Source organism: Pleurodeles waltl, chromosome 6 (genome assembly GCF_031143425.1).
Source record: "Pleurodeles waltl isolate 20211129_DDA chromosome 6, aPleWal1.hap1.20221129, whole genome shotgun sequence".
NCBI classification, from domain to species: Eukaryota; Metazoa; Chordata; class Amphibia; order Caudata; family Salamandridae; genus Pleurodeles; species Pleurodeles waltl.
The window spans coordinates 875,856,374-875,872,928 of record NC_090445.1 but is presented as its reverse complement, the minus strand read 5'-3'; the positions used below and the strand labels follow the sequence as shown (position 1 = coordinate 875,872,928).

General features: G+C 45.7%; 1 protein-coding gene across 11 annotated transcripts in view; it reads right to left on the bottom strand.

Annotated features, from left to right (window-relative positions):
- Positions 1–16,555, bottom strand: part of R3HCC1L (R3H domain and coiled-coil containing 1 like) — a 194,286-nt gene that overhangs the window by 37,206 nt on the left and 140,525 nt on the right. For 10 of the 11 annotated variants that reach the window (XM_069239650.1, XM_069239651.1, XM_069239644.1 and 7 more), the window contains one exon: positions 15,219–15,359. In XM_069239650.1, the coding sequence (XP_069095751.1) occupies positions 15,219–15,359 (141 nt within the window). Of the gene's footprint in view, positions 1–15,218; positions 15,360–16,555 lie in introns of those variants that run through there. The other variant, XR_011204915.1, reaches the window with a different exon arrangement.

Genomic DNA, 16,555 nt, shown 5'->3' with positions numbered 1-16,555 from the left:
GTGCTTGTGGCCTACAGTGTACCATAAGTAATGTCTGTGGGTAGGCAGGACGGGAATATGGAAATAAGCGTCCTGCAATCCAATGCTACCATCCAGTTTCCTGGGTCCAAGGCAGATAAAACCCGAGTCTGAGTGAGCAATTTGAACTTTTCCTTCTTGAGGGAAGAGATTGGGGGGACCCTTAGATCTAGGATACGGCGTAGACCCTTGTCCTTTTTGGGAGCCAGAAAGTAGCAGGAATAGCAACCACGGCCTAATTCTGGCACAGAAACCATCTCTGGCTTCCTTGGCCAAGAGAACCTATAACTTCCTCTTGGAGAAGTGCTAAGTGATCTTCTGTCATCTGATCATAGGAGGGTGGCATGGGTGGAGGGGTAGTCTTGAAGGGGCGGGAGTAACCTCTTCAGACTATCTTTAAAACCCACCTGTCTGCCATGATGGATTGCCAGTGGAGGAGGTGATGGAAAATTCTGCTTCCAACTGGTTTCTGGTGGGGAAAAGTCAGACTAGGAAGGTTAGGAGGCAGCTGGGGGTGGTGGGGCTGAAGTGGGGAGCTTTTAGGAGGACTAGCCAGACCGCTGGCTCCGTGATCCACGAGGGCGGTGGATCCCACGTCCCCAGCCACACAGAGGTTGGGAAGCATGCGTGGCACGGTGGCTGAGTGTGGGAATAACGGCCCAAAAGGCATGCAGTGTTCACAGGCCGCAATGCCAGGCATGCGGAAGAAAACATCTTCTTCCCAAATGTGACCATCCTCTTGTGTTCCTTATCTGGGGGTGCCAAAGGGAAAGTTCCATGGGAGGTAGAGGCTTAGATGACCAAGCTCGCAGGAGTGGGGTGTTGCGTAAGGAAACTTGGGCCACCTGGAGCAGAGCGATGGCGGCGGGCAGTTGTTCTGTTAACAGAAGCCCCTGTGCTGGGTTTGGACTAGGTACCCAGTAGGACATCTGTAAGGGCTTCAATGAAGGAGAGCAGGGGTTCAGAGGATGAAGCTCCAGGTTGAAGAACGTCTATCAAAAGGTTAATCCAGACTGCCACTGAAGGCAACTCAACATCCAAGACCTCAGCTGCTCTTCGCACCACCACAGAATAGGACGCTCCATCCTCTGTAGCCATAGTACAGGAAGAAAGCATGCCAGTATCTGGTACGGTTTTAAGGCTTTTGGCTTAACCCAAGTCCATATGCTAGTCCACAGAGTCTTGGAGCTGGTATTCCAAAGGGTCCAGCGACCTCTCCCGTTCTTCACATTAATCTAGCCCATAGGAAAAAGGCTCAGGATCCGACCTAGGAGGCACCGCTCCCGTCAGCGATGAAATAGACATTGTTAAAAGGACATCTAGCTCTGTGTCGGAGTCGGCAATGAGGATGAGAACTGCGTCACCTGGGGGCATGGGTGGCACCTAGAGCAGCATGTCAGGACTGGCGTCGGGGGAAGGACGAGAGGGTATGGCCGTCCCAGACCCAAGGATGGATCCACTGGTGGTGCCCCTCGGAGCCAAGGTCGACGCTGCCGCCGTGGAATTTGAAGGGCCTTTTCCAACTCTGCAGGCCCTGAAAGCGCTCCACCGGTGTCAGACTGCCCAAAAATGAGGAGCATGGTTTCATAAAACTCTTAACTGGTCAGGGGTTGCATCGGCTCCCGAAAACTCAGGGAGGAGCGCAATAGGCCCAGACGCAGGCTCTGCAGACAGAGGACTAGAACTACAACACTCCCGCTCCCTTGTCAGCCGATGGACAAGGTAAAATTGAAGAACACTTCACTTTCTTCGACTTCTTCTTGGTCATCGACTTACTCGACTAGCACTCCAAGTCTTTTTCCTTTGGAAAGGACTTGGAGTGGGATGACGACAATGGAGGACTTCACAACCTCTCCAGGGACCTCGACTTGTGCAGAGTCGAGCATCAGGTTGCCATTAGCTTCAGGGACCTTCCTCAAAGCCTTTGGATTCATGGCCTGACACTTGGAGCATGACTTAAGGTCATGGTCGTGCTCCCAATACACAAAAAGCACATTGTGCAGTTCCGTCTCAGACATCGTCGAATGACAGGATCTGCAGCGCTTGATTACGTCTTCCTAGACGGCACACCAAGAGTTAACAACTCAAAAAACTTCAACAAAAAGTTGAAAAAAGGCCAGTCTAAAAATGACCGAAGGGTACCGCTCTTCAGATTGGCGCTGCCTGGTGCAGAAAGAAAAGAACGGACATCAGCGTGTCACCTACATAGGACCAGCGACATCATATCTGGCACAGACGGCGCCAACGTGGAGCCAATTGACAACACCTAATGGCACGCAGGGCTACGGCTCATGAAAAATCTGCAGATCCAAGCTGACATCTAGGGAAAATTCTAAGGTAAGACATCTGCAACAGGGTGTCTATCAGATCAACATTTCAATAACATGAATACATACACATTCTCATTGATTATAAGTGTGGGTGCGTACCTTGTTTTCTAGATTATTTGGGTAGCTCCTACTTTCATTGAAAATTAGATATGGAATAACTTGCAACAGGTTTCTTATTAAAATGGTTTTGGTGCTTAAAATACTTGAACAGCATGCGGAGTTGAACTTGAGAAATGTATGCACAGTGAAAGTTTAAATGCATACAGTCTCAAATGCAAAGGCTGTTCTCTTTTCTTCACATAGTTGTTATGCTTGGTACTCAAGAGTAATGTGCATGCTGGATGAAATGAACTGTGTTCTGCTTGAATCCATCAATCACACAAGATGCTGCAACATAGTTGCAACTGCTTTTAGCACTCCAGGGGCAACATTATGTAAAGGGCCCCCGGTCCTGGTTTGCTCTGCCACACACCTTTAGCTAGGTGTGCTGGCACACATGGGGAGAGGATGCTATACTACAGATATTAAGGAAAGGCGAGGGCCTTTATGCAACAGCCACTTCGCCTTTCACTGTGCAAGCATTAGCCAACTGCTTTATGTTGGATAGAGTTTTCACTACAGGCAGGTGCGATAAGTGACCGCACTCACCTAAAGGAGATGTCTGGGGTAGGGGGGTCCATAGGCCACCATTTTAGAGGGTGCACTGACTGTGCACCACCTCTTGAAGGTGCAGAGTTAGCGCCTTCTGGCACTCTATTCCATTCTGAGCCCACATCAATATTATGGTGCAGAGGCAAACAATCTGTCTCATTTTGCGTGGGGCTACACCCCAGTAGAAATGAGTAACACCCCCTCTTCCAATGGCACTACATGTGTGCCAGCGCAATCTGTGTTACAGAACGGACTGCGTAAAAATCTGTAGACACTTCTGTAATACTAAAATGCCGTCCTCGAAAGGCCAAAGAAATCAGGGCATATAATATCTTGCCTTCGGATTTCCCATCTCGACTCTCACCAACAAGTTGTCACCTTTAATTGAATGATGGTTAGTAAGGTTTCAGACATGTACCCACCAACAGAAAATTAACACGTGGGGTGGTTTTTAAATCACTACTGAGGACTTGCTTTGACAAGCAGTGCTGTGGAGAAAGGTAAATTTACCTCTCACAAGTTCTCGATGAGTGCTTTGGTTCCTGGAATTACCGTCAAGATCTACGTTTTCTCTGCCTCAGTTAATACAAATATAAAAAACAAAATTGCAGCATTTGGACATTTCAATTTTTTTGTCATTTTGTTCTTGCTGTTTTAACACTAGGGTGTGCCTTGATCAGCTACAGCTCACAACCTATGCCGGTCGCTACCTCAGCCCCTGCAGATATTCATCAACTACTTGCTTATATCTGGCTCCCACTGGGAGCAAGGTGAAGTAAGTAGTAACAGAGGCAAGGAACACAGCTGGTGCGCACACAGATGAAGGAAGGGCATAAGTAAGACTGGCCACTTCCACAGCAACAAGGAGGAGAAGGAGGAGGGCACAATGCATGAACAGTGAAACTTAAAGGATGACTAGTTTCAGACATAGCTGACGGTATTACACACAGGCACTATTAACTCCTGGCAGTGGAGATAGCTGTCCTCTGTTCATTTACAAAGGCTGAACTTCCTGGCAGGAAATGAAAATGTCACTTACCCAGTGTACATCTGTTCGTGGCATCAGTCGCAGTAGATTCGCATGTTTTGCAATAGCTCGCCATCTGGTGTTGGGCCGGAGTGTTACAAGTTGTTTTTCTTCGAAGAAGTCTTTCGAGTCAAGGGACCGAGTGACTCCTCCTTTTGTCTCCATTGCGCATGGGCGTCGACTCCATCTTCGATTGTTTTTCCCCGCAGAGGGTGAGGTAGGAGTTGAATTGTAGTAATAGTGCCCATGCAATGGAGTGACTAAGTATGCACCTATTTAAGGTTGAGATGATACATATATAAATAGTTGAAGGTAACTTCCAAACTGCTACAGGCTCCCGGGGAGGCGGGTGGGCACATGCGAATCTACTGCGACTGATGCCACGAACAGATGTACACTGGGTAAGTGACATTTTCAGTTCGATGGCATCTGTCGCTGTAGATACGCATGTTTTGCATAGACTAGTAAGCAGTTATCTCCCCAAAAGCGGTGGATCAGCCTGTAGGAGTGGAAGTAGTCTGAAATAATGTTCTTAATACGGCTTGACCTACTGTGGCTTGTTGTGCGGATAACACGTCTACACAGTAGTGCTTGGTGAATGTGTGAGGCGTAGACCATGTGGCTGCCTTACATATTTCTTGCATTGGGATGTTTCCTAGAAAGGCCATGGTAGCACCTTTCTTTCTGGTTGAGTGTGCCCTTGGTGTAATGGGCAGCTGTCGTTTAGCTTTAAGGTAGCAGATTTGGATGCATTTAACTATCCATCTGGCTATACCTTGTTTTGATATTGGGTTTCCTGCATGAGGTTTTTGAAATGCAATAAACAGTTGTTTAGTCTTTCTGATGTTTTTTGTTCTGTCAATGTAATACATCAATGCTCTTTTGACATCTAATGTATGTAGTGCCCTTTCAGCTACGGTATCTGGCTGTGGAAAGAACACTGGAAGTTCCACTGTTTGATTTAGATGGAACGGTGAAATAACCTTTGGCAAAAATTTAGGATTGGTCCTTAGGACAACCTTATTCTTGTGTAGTTGTATAAAAGGTTCCTGTATTGTAAACGCCTGAATCTCGCTTACTCTTCTTAGGGAAGTAATGGCGATGAGAAATGCCACCTTCCAGGTTAGGAACTGTATTTCGCAGGAGTGCATGGGTTCAAAAGGTGGACCCATAAGTCTAGTTAGGACAACATTTAGGTTCCATGAAGGAACAGGTGGTGTTCTTGGTGGTATAATTCTCCTAAGGCCCTCCATGAATGCTTTAATGACTGGTATCTTATATAGGGAAGTTGAATAGGTAGTCTGCAGGTATGCAAATATTGCTGCAAGGTGTATTTTAATGGAAGAGAAAGCCAGGTTAGATTTTTGTAAGTGAAGCAAGTAACCCACTACATGTTCTGGAGTTGTGTGTAATGGTTGTATTTGATTAATATGGCAGTAGCAAACAAACCTCTTCCATTTACTTGCATAGCAGTGCCTGGTGGATGGCCTTCTGGCTTGTTTTATGACTTCCATACATTCTTGGGTAAGTTGTAAGTGCCCGAATTCTAGGATTTCAGGAGCCAGATTGCTAGATTCAGCGATGCTGGATCTGGGTGTCTGATCTTTTGGTTGTGCTGTGTCAACAGATCTGGCCTGTTGGGCAATTTGATGCAGGGTACTACTGATAGGTCTAGCAGCGTTGTGTACCAGGGTTGCCTTGCCCAAGTTGGTGCTATTAATATGAGTTTGAGTTTGTTCTGACTGAGTTTGTTTACCAGGTAAGGAAGGAGAGGGAGAGGAGGAAAAGCGTAAGCAAATATCCCTGACCAGTTCATCCATAGGGCATTGCCTTGGGACTGTTTGTGTGGGTATCTGGATGCGAAGTTTTGGCATTTTGCGTTCTCCTTTGTCGCAAACAAGTCTATCTGAGGTGTTCCCCAGAGTTTGAAATAAGTGTTCAGAATTTGGGGGTGAATTTCCCATTCGTGGACCTGTTGGTGATCTCGAGAGAGATTGTCTGCGAGTTGATTTTGGATCCCTGGTATAAATTGTGCTATTAGGCGAATTTGGTTGTGAATTGCCCAACGCCAAATCTTTTGTGCTAGCAGGCTTAACTGCGTGGAGTGCGTCCCCCCTTGCTTGTTTAGATAATACATTGTTGTCATGTTGTCTGTTTTGACGAGAATGTATTTGTGAACTATTATTGGTTGGAAAGCTTTTAGTGCTTGAAAAACTGCTAGAAGTTCTAGGTGATTTATATGCAGTTTTGTTTGATGTACGTTCCATTGTCCTTGTATGCTGTGTTGATCGAGGTGTGCTCCCCACCCTGTCATGGAAGCATCTGTTGTTATTACGTATTGTGGCACTGGGTCTTGGAAAGGCCGCCCTTTGTTTAAATTTATGTTGTTCCACCACAGAAGCGAGAGGTAAGTTTGGCGGTCTATTAACACCAGATCTAGAAGGTGACCCTGTGCTTGTGACCATTGTGATGCTAGGCACTGTTGTAAGGGCCTCATGTGCAGTCTTGCGTTTGGGACAATGGCTATGCATGAAGACATCATGCCTAGGAGTTGTAGTACCATCTTTGCTTGTATCCTTTGTGTTGGATACATGCGTTGTATGATGGTGTTGAAATTTCGAATTCTTTGTGGACTTGGAGTGGCTACTCCTTTTGATGTGTCTATTATGGCTCCCAGGTATTGTTGTACCTTGCGCGGCAGAATTTTGGATTTTGTGAAATTGACGGTGAACCCTAGTTTGAAGAGGGTTTGTATGATATGATTTGTGTGATTTGAGCACTCTATTAACGAATGGGCCTTGATTAGCCAGTCGTCTAGATATGGGAACACATGTATTTGCTGCCTTCTTATGTGTGCAGCGACTACCGCTAGACATTTGGTAAAGACTCTTGGTGCGGTTGTTAATCCGAAAGGCAGTACCTTGAATTGGTAATGTATTCCCTTGAATACAAACCTTAGGTATTTCCTGTGCGATGGGTGTATTTGTATATGGAAATAAGCATCCTTGAGGTCTAAAGTTGCCATGTAGTCGTGTAGTTTTAGCAATGGCAATACTTCTTGTAGTGTGACCATGTGAAAGTGGTCTGATTTGATGAAAGTGTTCACTACTCTGAGGTCTAGGATTGGTCTCAGCGTTTTGTCCTTCTTTGGTATCAGAAAGTACAGTGAGTAAACTCCTGTGTTTATTTGTGTGTTTGGCACTAATTCGATTGCATTCTTTTGCAATAGTGCCTGCACTTCTATCTCCAGGAGATTGGAATGGTGTGTTGTCAAATTTTGTGCTTTTGGTGGTATGTTTGGAGGGAATTGTAGAAATTCTATGCAATAACCATGTTGGATAATTGCTAGAACCCAAGTGTCTGTAGTGATTTCCTCCCATGCTTTGTAATAATGACTTATTCTTCCCCCCACTGGTGTTGTGTGGAGGGGGTGAGTGACATGTGAGTCACTGTTTAGTAGTAGGGGTTTTGGGGCTCTGAAATCTTCCTCTATTTCTAGGGAATTGCCCTCCTCTATATTGTCCCCGAAAACCTCCTCTATACTGTCCCTGGTAACTGGACGGTGTTGCTTGTGAGGTGCTGGCTTGTGTGCTCTGACCCCGAAACCCCCCTCGAAAGGGTGTTTTACGGAATGTGCTGTAATTCCCTCTGCTCTGCGGGGAGTAGAGTGCGCCCATGGCTTTGGCAGTGTCCGTATCTTTTTTGAGTTTCTCAATCGCTGTGTCCACTTCTGGACCGAACAGTTCTTTTTCGTTAAAAGGCATATTGAGAACTGCTTGTTGAATCTCTGGTTTAAATCCAGACGTTCGGAGCCATGCATGCCTTCTGATAGTTACAGATGTACTAATTGTCCGTGCAGCTGTATCTGCAGCGTCCATGGAGGAGCGGATCTGGTTGTTGGAAATGGTCTGTCCCTCCTCAACCACTTGTTTTGCCCTATTTTGTAAGTCCTTGGGCAGATGTTCAATGAGATGTTGCATCTCGTCCCAGTGGGCTCTGTCATAGCGCGCAAGTAGTGCCTGGGAGTTCGCGATGCGCCACTGGTTTGCAGCTTGTGCTGCGACTCTCTTACCAGCTGCATCGAACTTGCGGCTTTCTTTATCTGGGGGTGGTGCATCTCCAGATGTGTGAGAGTTGGCCCTTTTCCTAGCTGCTCCTACAACGACAGAGTCTGGTGGCAGCTGTGTAGTGATGAAAACCGGGTCTGTAGGAGGCGCCTTATACTTTTTTTCCACCCTTGGTGTGATTGCCCTACTTTTGACCGGCTCCTTAAAGATTTCTTTTGCGTGCCGGAGCATACCAGGGAGCATAGGCAGGCTTTGGTATGAGCTGTGGGTGGAGGAGAGTGTGTTGAATAAAAAATCATCCTCGACCTGTTCTGAGTGGAGGCTTACGTTGTGAAATTGTGCTGCTCTAGCCACCACTTGAGAATACGCAGTGCTGTCCTCTGATGGAGATGGCTTTGTAGGGTATGCCTCCGGACTGTTATCTGACACTGGGGCGTCGTATAGGTCCCATGCGTCTTGATCTTGGTCACCCTGGCTTATGGTGGTGTGAGCTGGGGAGTGTGATGGAGTTCGTGCTGGTGAGACGTTAATCACGGGCGGAGGAGAGGGTGGTGGGGTAACTCTTTTCACCACTTTTGGTTGTGGTGTCTGTTCAGTTTGGAACTCCAACCTTCTCTTTCTTCTAATGGGGGGAAGGGTGCTTATTTTTCCTGTCCCCTGCTGTATGAAAATACGCTTTTGCGTATGGTCCACATCAGTTGATTGTAGCTCTTCCTCAAACCTATGCTTTTGCATTTGTGAGGTTAGCGAGTGCTCTTCTGTATAAGAGCCTGAAGCTGGGTCGCTTGCAGTTTGTTTCGGCACCGAAACCCTGTCTGCGTGTTTTTTCGGCTCCGAGGTGACTTTTTTCTTTTTCGGGGCCGAAACCTCTCGGCGTCGATCTTCTTCGGTGCCGCTGTCTCGGCGTCGAGCCGTGTCCACACCGGCATCTCGGTGTCGAGGCTTGTCTCCAGCACTTTCTCGGTCCCGAGAAGGCTGCGTGCCGGTGTCTCGACCGGAGTCGGACGATCTCGGCACTGTTTGGGCCTTTTTCGGTGCCGACGGTCGGTCACCGAATTTATGGGTGGAGCCATGGCCTGATGGCAGTGGCGTCCCCTGGGCCTTGTAAATCTTCCTCTGTGTGGTTTTCGACGTCTTACTCACGGTTTGTGTATCGTCGAATCCTTCGGAGTCCGATTCTTGGATCGAGAAGGTACCTTCCTCTTCCTGTTCCTCGAACTCTCGGTGGGCTGTCGGCGCGGACGCCATCTGAAGTCTTCTGGCTCGACGGTCTCGGAGTGTCTTTCGGAACGCACGACAGGCCTCGCAGGTGTCTTCACTGTGCTCAGGTGACAGGCACAGGTTACAGACCAAGTGTTGGTCTGTATAGGGGTATTTATTGTGGCATTTGGGGCAGAAACGGAACGGGGTCCGTTCCATCGGCGTTCTTCAGCACGCGATCGGGCCGACCAGGCCCCGACGGGGGATCGAAAAACTACCCCCGAAGGGCACCGGAGCTCTTCGATCTTCGATGCGGTGTTGAATCTAAGTACGCCGATCCCGAACGCAACAATACCGACGAAAATCTTCCGAAATTAGCTAACTTTCCGTTCCGAAACTCGGAGCGACAGGAACACGTCCGAACCCGATGGCGGAAAAAAAACAATCGAAGATGGAGTCGACGCCCATGCGCAATGGAGACAAAAGGAGGAGTCACTCGGTCCCGTGACTCGAAAGACTTCTTCGAAGAAAAACAACTTGTAACACTCCGGCCCAACACCAGATGGCGAGCTATTGCAAAACATGCGTATCTACAGCGACAGATGCCATCGAACAAAGCTATTTCACTTAAGGTACATCAGTAAAGCGCTTGTCCATGTGCTAGCCTCTGCACAAGCTGGCACAGTGCTGTCCTTGTATGCTTCAATGAGCTTGAGTACAGCTACTAATATCAAGGTTCTAATATCCCATACAAAAGGGGCAACCACTGCATATGGAATAAACAGGCATCATATGCCAGGGGTTCATCCCTCACAGGGCAAGAACGCCTACATGACATGGCAGAATGCAGCCATGATTTTAAGGGTGCTACTGTCAAAGGCCAGAGATGCATCACAATGTGCGTTTCTGCCACCAGTAATATATGGGTGCCCTTTACAGCCTTCAGCTGACAGGCAATCTTAACTTATTGGGTTCAGTTCTGATGTTCCGAGAACGGCAAGGGTGTTCTGTCATGCTCCAGCAGGAATCCCAGTGGCATGGAGAAAAGGGCAATTTTGTCTGCTCAATGGAATGCGCAAAATGAGGCAGGAGAACCTTACACATGCTCCTGCTGCAGCCAAATGCTTGAAGAAAAGATGGCTTTGGGACTACTCATTTTTATCATGGTGGTAGCGAGATGAGACAGCCTATGGGTTGAAAGTTCTCAGCCAGATGACCCTCCTTAACTATAAGAGGCTGTTGATGGATAAGGGGTTGGACAAGTTGTGAAAACTCATTCAGATAGCATACAAAACCGTTAAAAAGTTACTGCTTGTTTTTAAACACATTAGCTGCTAAATGGAGGAGGGACTATTCAAGGAAGCTAAAGAGAGTATAAGAGAAGTTGTACACTCTAGCAAACCACAAATGACACCCTGCTCCTTGTTGATACGTTCAATTGCTAGTATTTTGCTATCTATAGCAAGCTTCCAGTTAGACGTAAAAAGGTAGACACTGACTACTTTCAAAAGTAAATTGTTTTTCGAGTTTAACTGGCCTATTCGTCCTTCTGCCTTCAATACTATTCCCAATTTATCATAATTGAAATCCATTCTGGATGAATTATATTTGATATCTTCTAATATCTCCGTCACAGTGCCATTAATGGGATGAGAAAGAAGATACCATGTTTACTTCTTCATATATACAGCCACACTGAACTCCTATCCTAAGAAGGAAATAACCATATGTCTTTTACTTCCATACTCAGAATTGCTGTGCATTGTATTAAAACTACAAACTCATTGATGTTTGCACAGGAAATTGTCTGTTGAGCCAAGCAAGCAGTTAGACATGAGGGAGAGGTGAAGTACTTCCACAGTCTGCGTTGTTGGTTTATAGTCATTGGTGTTATCTTAAAGTGGACTAACCCTCTAAGTCATAACAGCTACAAGATCATGCTTCCTCAACGTGTTCTAAAAATGTTAGGTCTTCATTCAAATGGTGATTGGTGCAGAAGCCTGTCTCAGGGACTTACCCACAGCACTAGCAGTCTTGATGCCCAGGAAAATGCACAGGGCAATGGGGAGCAGATCAAGTCTGTGGCCAACATTTTGAAGAAAAGGGACAGCACCTTTGGCATTCGTAGATTATTTTCATTCCCAGAGAAGAAAAGGAGTAAATTATACTGTTCTTAATTACTTTCAGTCACTGGGACCTTGATAGGTCCAGAAGCTGTTTCTCTAAGCTGCTAATGCATGCCTGTCACCCTAGATGTTTATTTTAAACTGAGTTGTTTAAAGTTCCTTCTACTGAAAAACATTTAGGAATTGTTTACAAAATGTTTTGCAAATTATTTTACTTTTGGGGTCAAGGTTGAAACACAGAGGGCAAAATATACACCCAAACCATTATGCAACTTTTCATTTATAAAACTGTGTCACATTGTGTTGGGCCTGGCCCTTTTTGGCGGGTTATCCCTATTTTTTTTCCTTTCTTCTCCTGTTTTTCTGTCCCCCTTTTTTTGGCTTTAGGACTCTGGACACTTTACCACTACTGTTCAGTGCTAAAGCGCATGTGCTCTTGCTTTTAAACTTGGCATAATTGGCATACACTTGGTTGCCACATTTAATTTGCCTACAAGTCACTTGTACAGTGGTATCCCCTGTACCCAGGGCCTGTATATTAAATGCTACTAGTAGGCCTACAACGCAGCGTGCACCACCCACAGAAGTAGCCTTTTAAACCAGTCTCAAGTCTGCCACTGCAGGGCCTGTATGTGCAGTTTACTGCCATGTTGACTTAGCATTTAAAGTTTTTCGGAGCGATGTACTCGTGCTCCGTTTTTCCTACATTAAATAAGCCAGGACGAGAGGGGTTCTTTATACATCATTACGTTGCATGGATCCACTTATACGGGGTCAGCGTTTGGAATACTTTATTGTGTCAACAAAGTTGGCTTGTGCTATACCAGATTTAGCCTTGAAAAAGTCACGGGGAGTATTCACTCCTATGACGAAACACGTGTTGGCTGTCTCTGTCTTTCATTAAAGATGAATTCTTCACTTCAAGGACTCCATCGAATCTCTATTTATATATATGTTTCATGTGAATTGGATTATTGAAATTTTGAATATGAACATTAGTAATTATTGACTATATAGATAGAAATGTATTTACGTGTGCCTTAGTCTCTGTGCTAGTAATGTGTTGTGTCTGTGTTGACACATTTAGGAGGTAGGGGAAGATCCTCCTGGGCTGAGAGCACCGTACTTCAATTAATAATATTTTATTTTTACTCAAGAGGGGATTGTTGGGAGCGCTATTTTTCCCTTAAACGTTTCTTCCCATTTGCATATTATTTAGCATTTAAAGTTACTTGCCAAGTTTGAAACTCCCCTTTTACTCAAATAGGACATCCCCTAAGGTAGCCCTTGGGGCAGGGTGCTGTGTAGATAAAAGGTAGGTCATGTGCCTTCATTGTGTGGCAAGTCTAGGTAGGGACAAACAGCCTATTTGATTTCTCACTGCTCTGAGGCCTACTCTTCTAATAGGCTAGCATTAGGAATTTCTTTTAAGGTACTTAAGTGGTAATTTCTGATCCGTGAGGAGTAGTGTGGGCATGTTTGGTATGTTTACAATGGTAGTGAGAAATCCTGCTTATTGATGCAGGTGGCGTTTCCATTTCTCTTGTAGAAATGCCACTTTTAGAAGGTTGACATTCACTGTGCTTACGCCTCTTGTGCTTTGCAGACTGACTTCAATCCACGTCTAGGGTACAGTGACAGCTGGACTTTGTTCATACTTTCCAGACAGCCATCACACAGGGAAGGTTGGGGTCTAACAGGATTACATCTGCATACTAAATGGTCTTCCTGGGCTCGGGGAGAGGGAAGTGGGCGCACTTACATTTGTATAGGCTGTATCTCTCTATCACACAAAGGCTTGTTTCCCCCCTACTGATGTCTGGAGCCAGGACAGGTTGAAAGGGGGTGTTGTGCACTTCTAAGGTTCTTTTGAATTTCCCCCAGATCAAAACAACTTTGAGTATAAGTACAGGGGCTGTGACCCTATGATTTAGAGAACTTTTGAAACCGGGACTGAACCTCTGTCTGAAGGATGGCTGGACAGGACAAAGGATTCATATGGACTGCTCTTCTGTTATTGCCCTGCTATGTGCTGCTGCTGGGGAGCATAAATGACTCCTTAGATGGCTTTTCTGCTTGTTGCCCTGCTGCCAGCAGCACCCTGACTTTGGATTCCCTTAGGCACAGTGAAGAAGTGAGGAGGAACTACCACCTCCTCCCTTTTACCTGCCTAGATGTGCTGGCCTGCTTATCTGCTGTCCACTGCGTGTGCACACCAGTGCGTGGTGAGCATTTTCGCTACACTTCTGACGACTGCATGGTGAGCGCTTCACTGTGGTCCTTACTGCCTGATGCCCCATATGTATGTAGATGCAGCAGCACGGGATGAGCACTTTCTCTCATACTGAAAGCGTGTACCCCAGCACTTGGCAACTCATTGATAGCAATGTGGGTCTCTATCAGCGCCTGGTGCGTGTTTCACCTTCCTGGCGTTTTGGTTTATAAGTGCTCTAAGCTGCCATGTGGTGAGCGTTAGTTGTCATGACCCCCTTGTAACCTGCACCAAAGCGCGTGGAGCGCATTCCAGATATCAGCATGGCGACGGCTTAGGACCTCTCCCCCCTGATCAGCGCGGCAGCACATGTGCCAGAGCAACCAGAAGGGCGTCATAAGCCGGCCCATTGAGGGATGGAGCCAGTCGCCAGATTACGCTGGGCACGCACTCCTTCGTTGGTGGTTAAAGATCGTCAACAGAGGCTGCATGGTAGCTATAGAAGTTGCCACAAGCACAGCCTCATCTACCTTTCAACATGCGGGCAAGCTTCACTTACAGCAGGCTCCTAAGGGTCTTGGACACACCGTGGCATCAGCCATTGTTTTAGAAAGCTGCATTTAGCCACAGCGGCTCAGCATGTTCGCGGGCATCCACACTTCATTGTTTTGCACAAGGGGACCCAGGATGTTTGGGCCATACCTAGGGGTGCTTGACTAGTATCAGGTGACAGTGTGAAGCTTACCGTTCAATATTGCAATCCTTGCCGTATTTAACAATCTTTAAGGACAGGTAGCGTATTATGTTTAAGAGGCGCCCAGGTGCGCTGATCCCTAGGGTCTTGCAGGGATTCATTCGCCTACACGGGCTTACTGTTGCTGATGGGTTTATGCTGATTTTTTGTGATTACGGTGCTTATGACGACCTTTAATGATTTATATGTTCTCATTCATTGTCTGCTGCATTTTATGCCCTCAGTGCATACTTTATTATGTTGTTTTATGCCTTGCATTATCAGGATAATGAGAAATATATGATGTGACTGCAAAATATGCACAGGAGTGGTGTTTTTATGAGCAACATGCAAGCCTTTATCTTATTCCACTCATTCCGATGTTTGACCATTGTCCACAAAGTAATCACTGATTTATGTTGTTTTGGTCTATGTTTTATGTACAATATGTGAATATTTTTATATACTCCTGTGTGGACTCTCTTTTGTGGTGTATTTATTGTGTCATTGGTATGAGTGCGTTTCACAAATGCTTTACACATGATGTCTGGAATAAGTCTGACTGCTCTGTGCCAACCTACCAGGGGGTGAGCACAACTTATTTTAAGTGTGTACCTGACTAGAGTGGTGGGTTCTGTCTTGCTTAGGTGCATACCCTAGCTAACCAGAAACCCAATTTCTAACACATTTCAAAAAGTAGGATATTGATTAATAACTGTACATGCTTAGGAGTTTATGTGTTCATATTCTTAAAGTAAACGTTATGAAATGCAAATGTTAAGCTGAAAAGCCTTGTCAAATCATGACCTGGCCACCCCACGCCCCATATAAAGTTAACTTAGCTCTTGCCTCACCTCTTGCTTCTTTGAGTTTCTGTCGTTCTGCTTCACGCTCAACTTTGGTCTGCTTGCTTCGGACTCCCAGGGCACTGATCACCATTCTTCTTGCCATAGCTGCCGAGGTCTCTGGGCGCTCTTTAGTGGGCTGTAGAAAATCTATCAAGAGCAAAGGCAAGGGCAGAATGTTAGATACAGGTTAATAGGTTTTTTAAGAGGTGGATTTTTGGAAAGCAGAATTCCTGATCACTGTTCATTAAATGTCAGATTAAAACTTAAGTCCCAGGGGATTCTCTCAACATTTCCAAAAAAATGCAACTGCCATTACTCACCTTTTTGTGTTCACAAAATAAGCATACAAATATGAGCAATATAAAACCAGTGAACAAGCCATGGCTCATATTCGGCATGGTGGATGCATTGCTGGCTGATCTAGACTTCAAGATGTCAGCCACATCGCCAGTTTACACCACACTGCCAGTCCACACCTGTTTAGCATGTGGGTTTCATGGCCTTGAGGGCTTGGCTCCAAACAATGGTTAATCTTACATATAGCAAAACGGGAACAGCCAAGAGTCAACATTCTGGGTTTTGCTGGTTGGTAGTGTTTAGAAATTCTAAGTGAAATGCATGAGTTTTTGGTTCTAGATCACACAACACGATCATAAATTGGGCACACCTGGAAATGAAGTGACTTGGATTGGTAGGGAGGCTAAGGAACTCTTGTTTTGGAAGCAGAAAGTAACATTTTCTGCTTTAGGAATAATTTCAAGTCGGAGGTCCAATTTTATAAAATGCCAGTGTAATGACAAATACACAAGTGTACAACATATTTATCTTAAAAGATAATATGAAGAAACGCACCTCCCTCTATAAGAGGCATTATGCCAATAAGATTTTAAACCAAGTTCATCTTTCACCTCATTTATACATCCATCATATGCCTTACATATAAAGTGCATTCAACAATTTTAAATCTCTTTTCGTGTTAAATCAATATCAATTTCTCAGGAAGGTTCCATGAGGTAATAGTTTACCTGGTTATAGCAAATTGAATCCCGCACACTTGCCCCCCATGGATTCTTCACTATTTGACTACCCAGTTTTGGAATTTTATTGTGAGTGAGCCTAACTACTTGAGTCTCACTCACCATTAATTTTATGGAAAAGGACACATTGATAACTGCTGTTTTCCCCGTTTAAAGATAAGGCCGCTGCTGCAGTGCTAGGGTAAGAGGCTCTGTGCCAGTTACACAGGAACATGTGAGCACACGCATGTGCACACGTGTGCAGGCTGAGCATGGGGGTGAGACTACCATCTAGTTCAGCTGAGTATCTGTCACAGAGGGGATGTT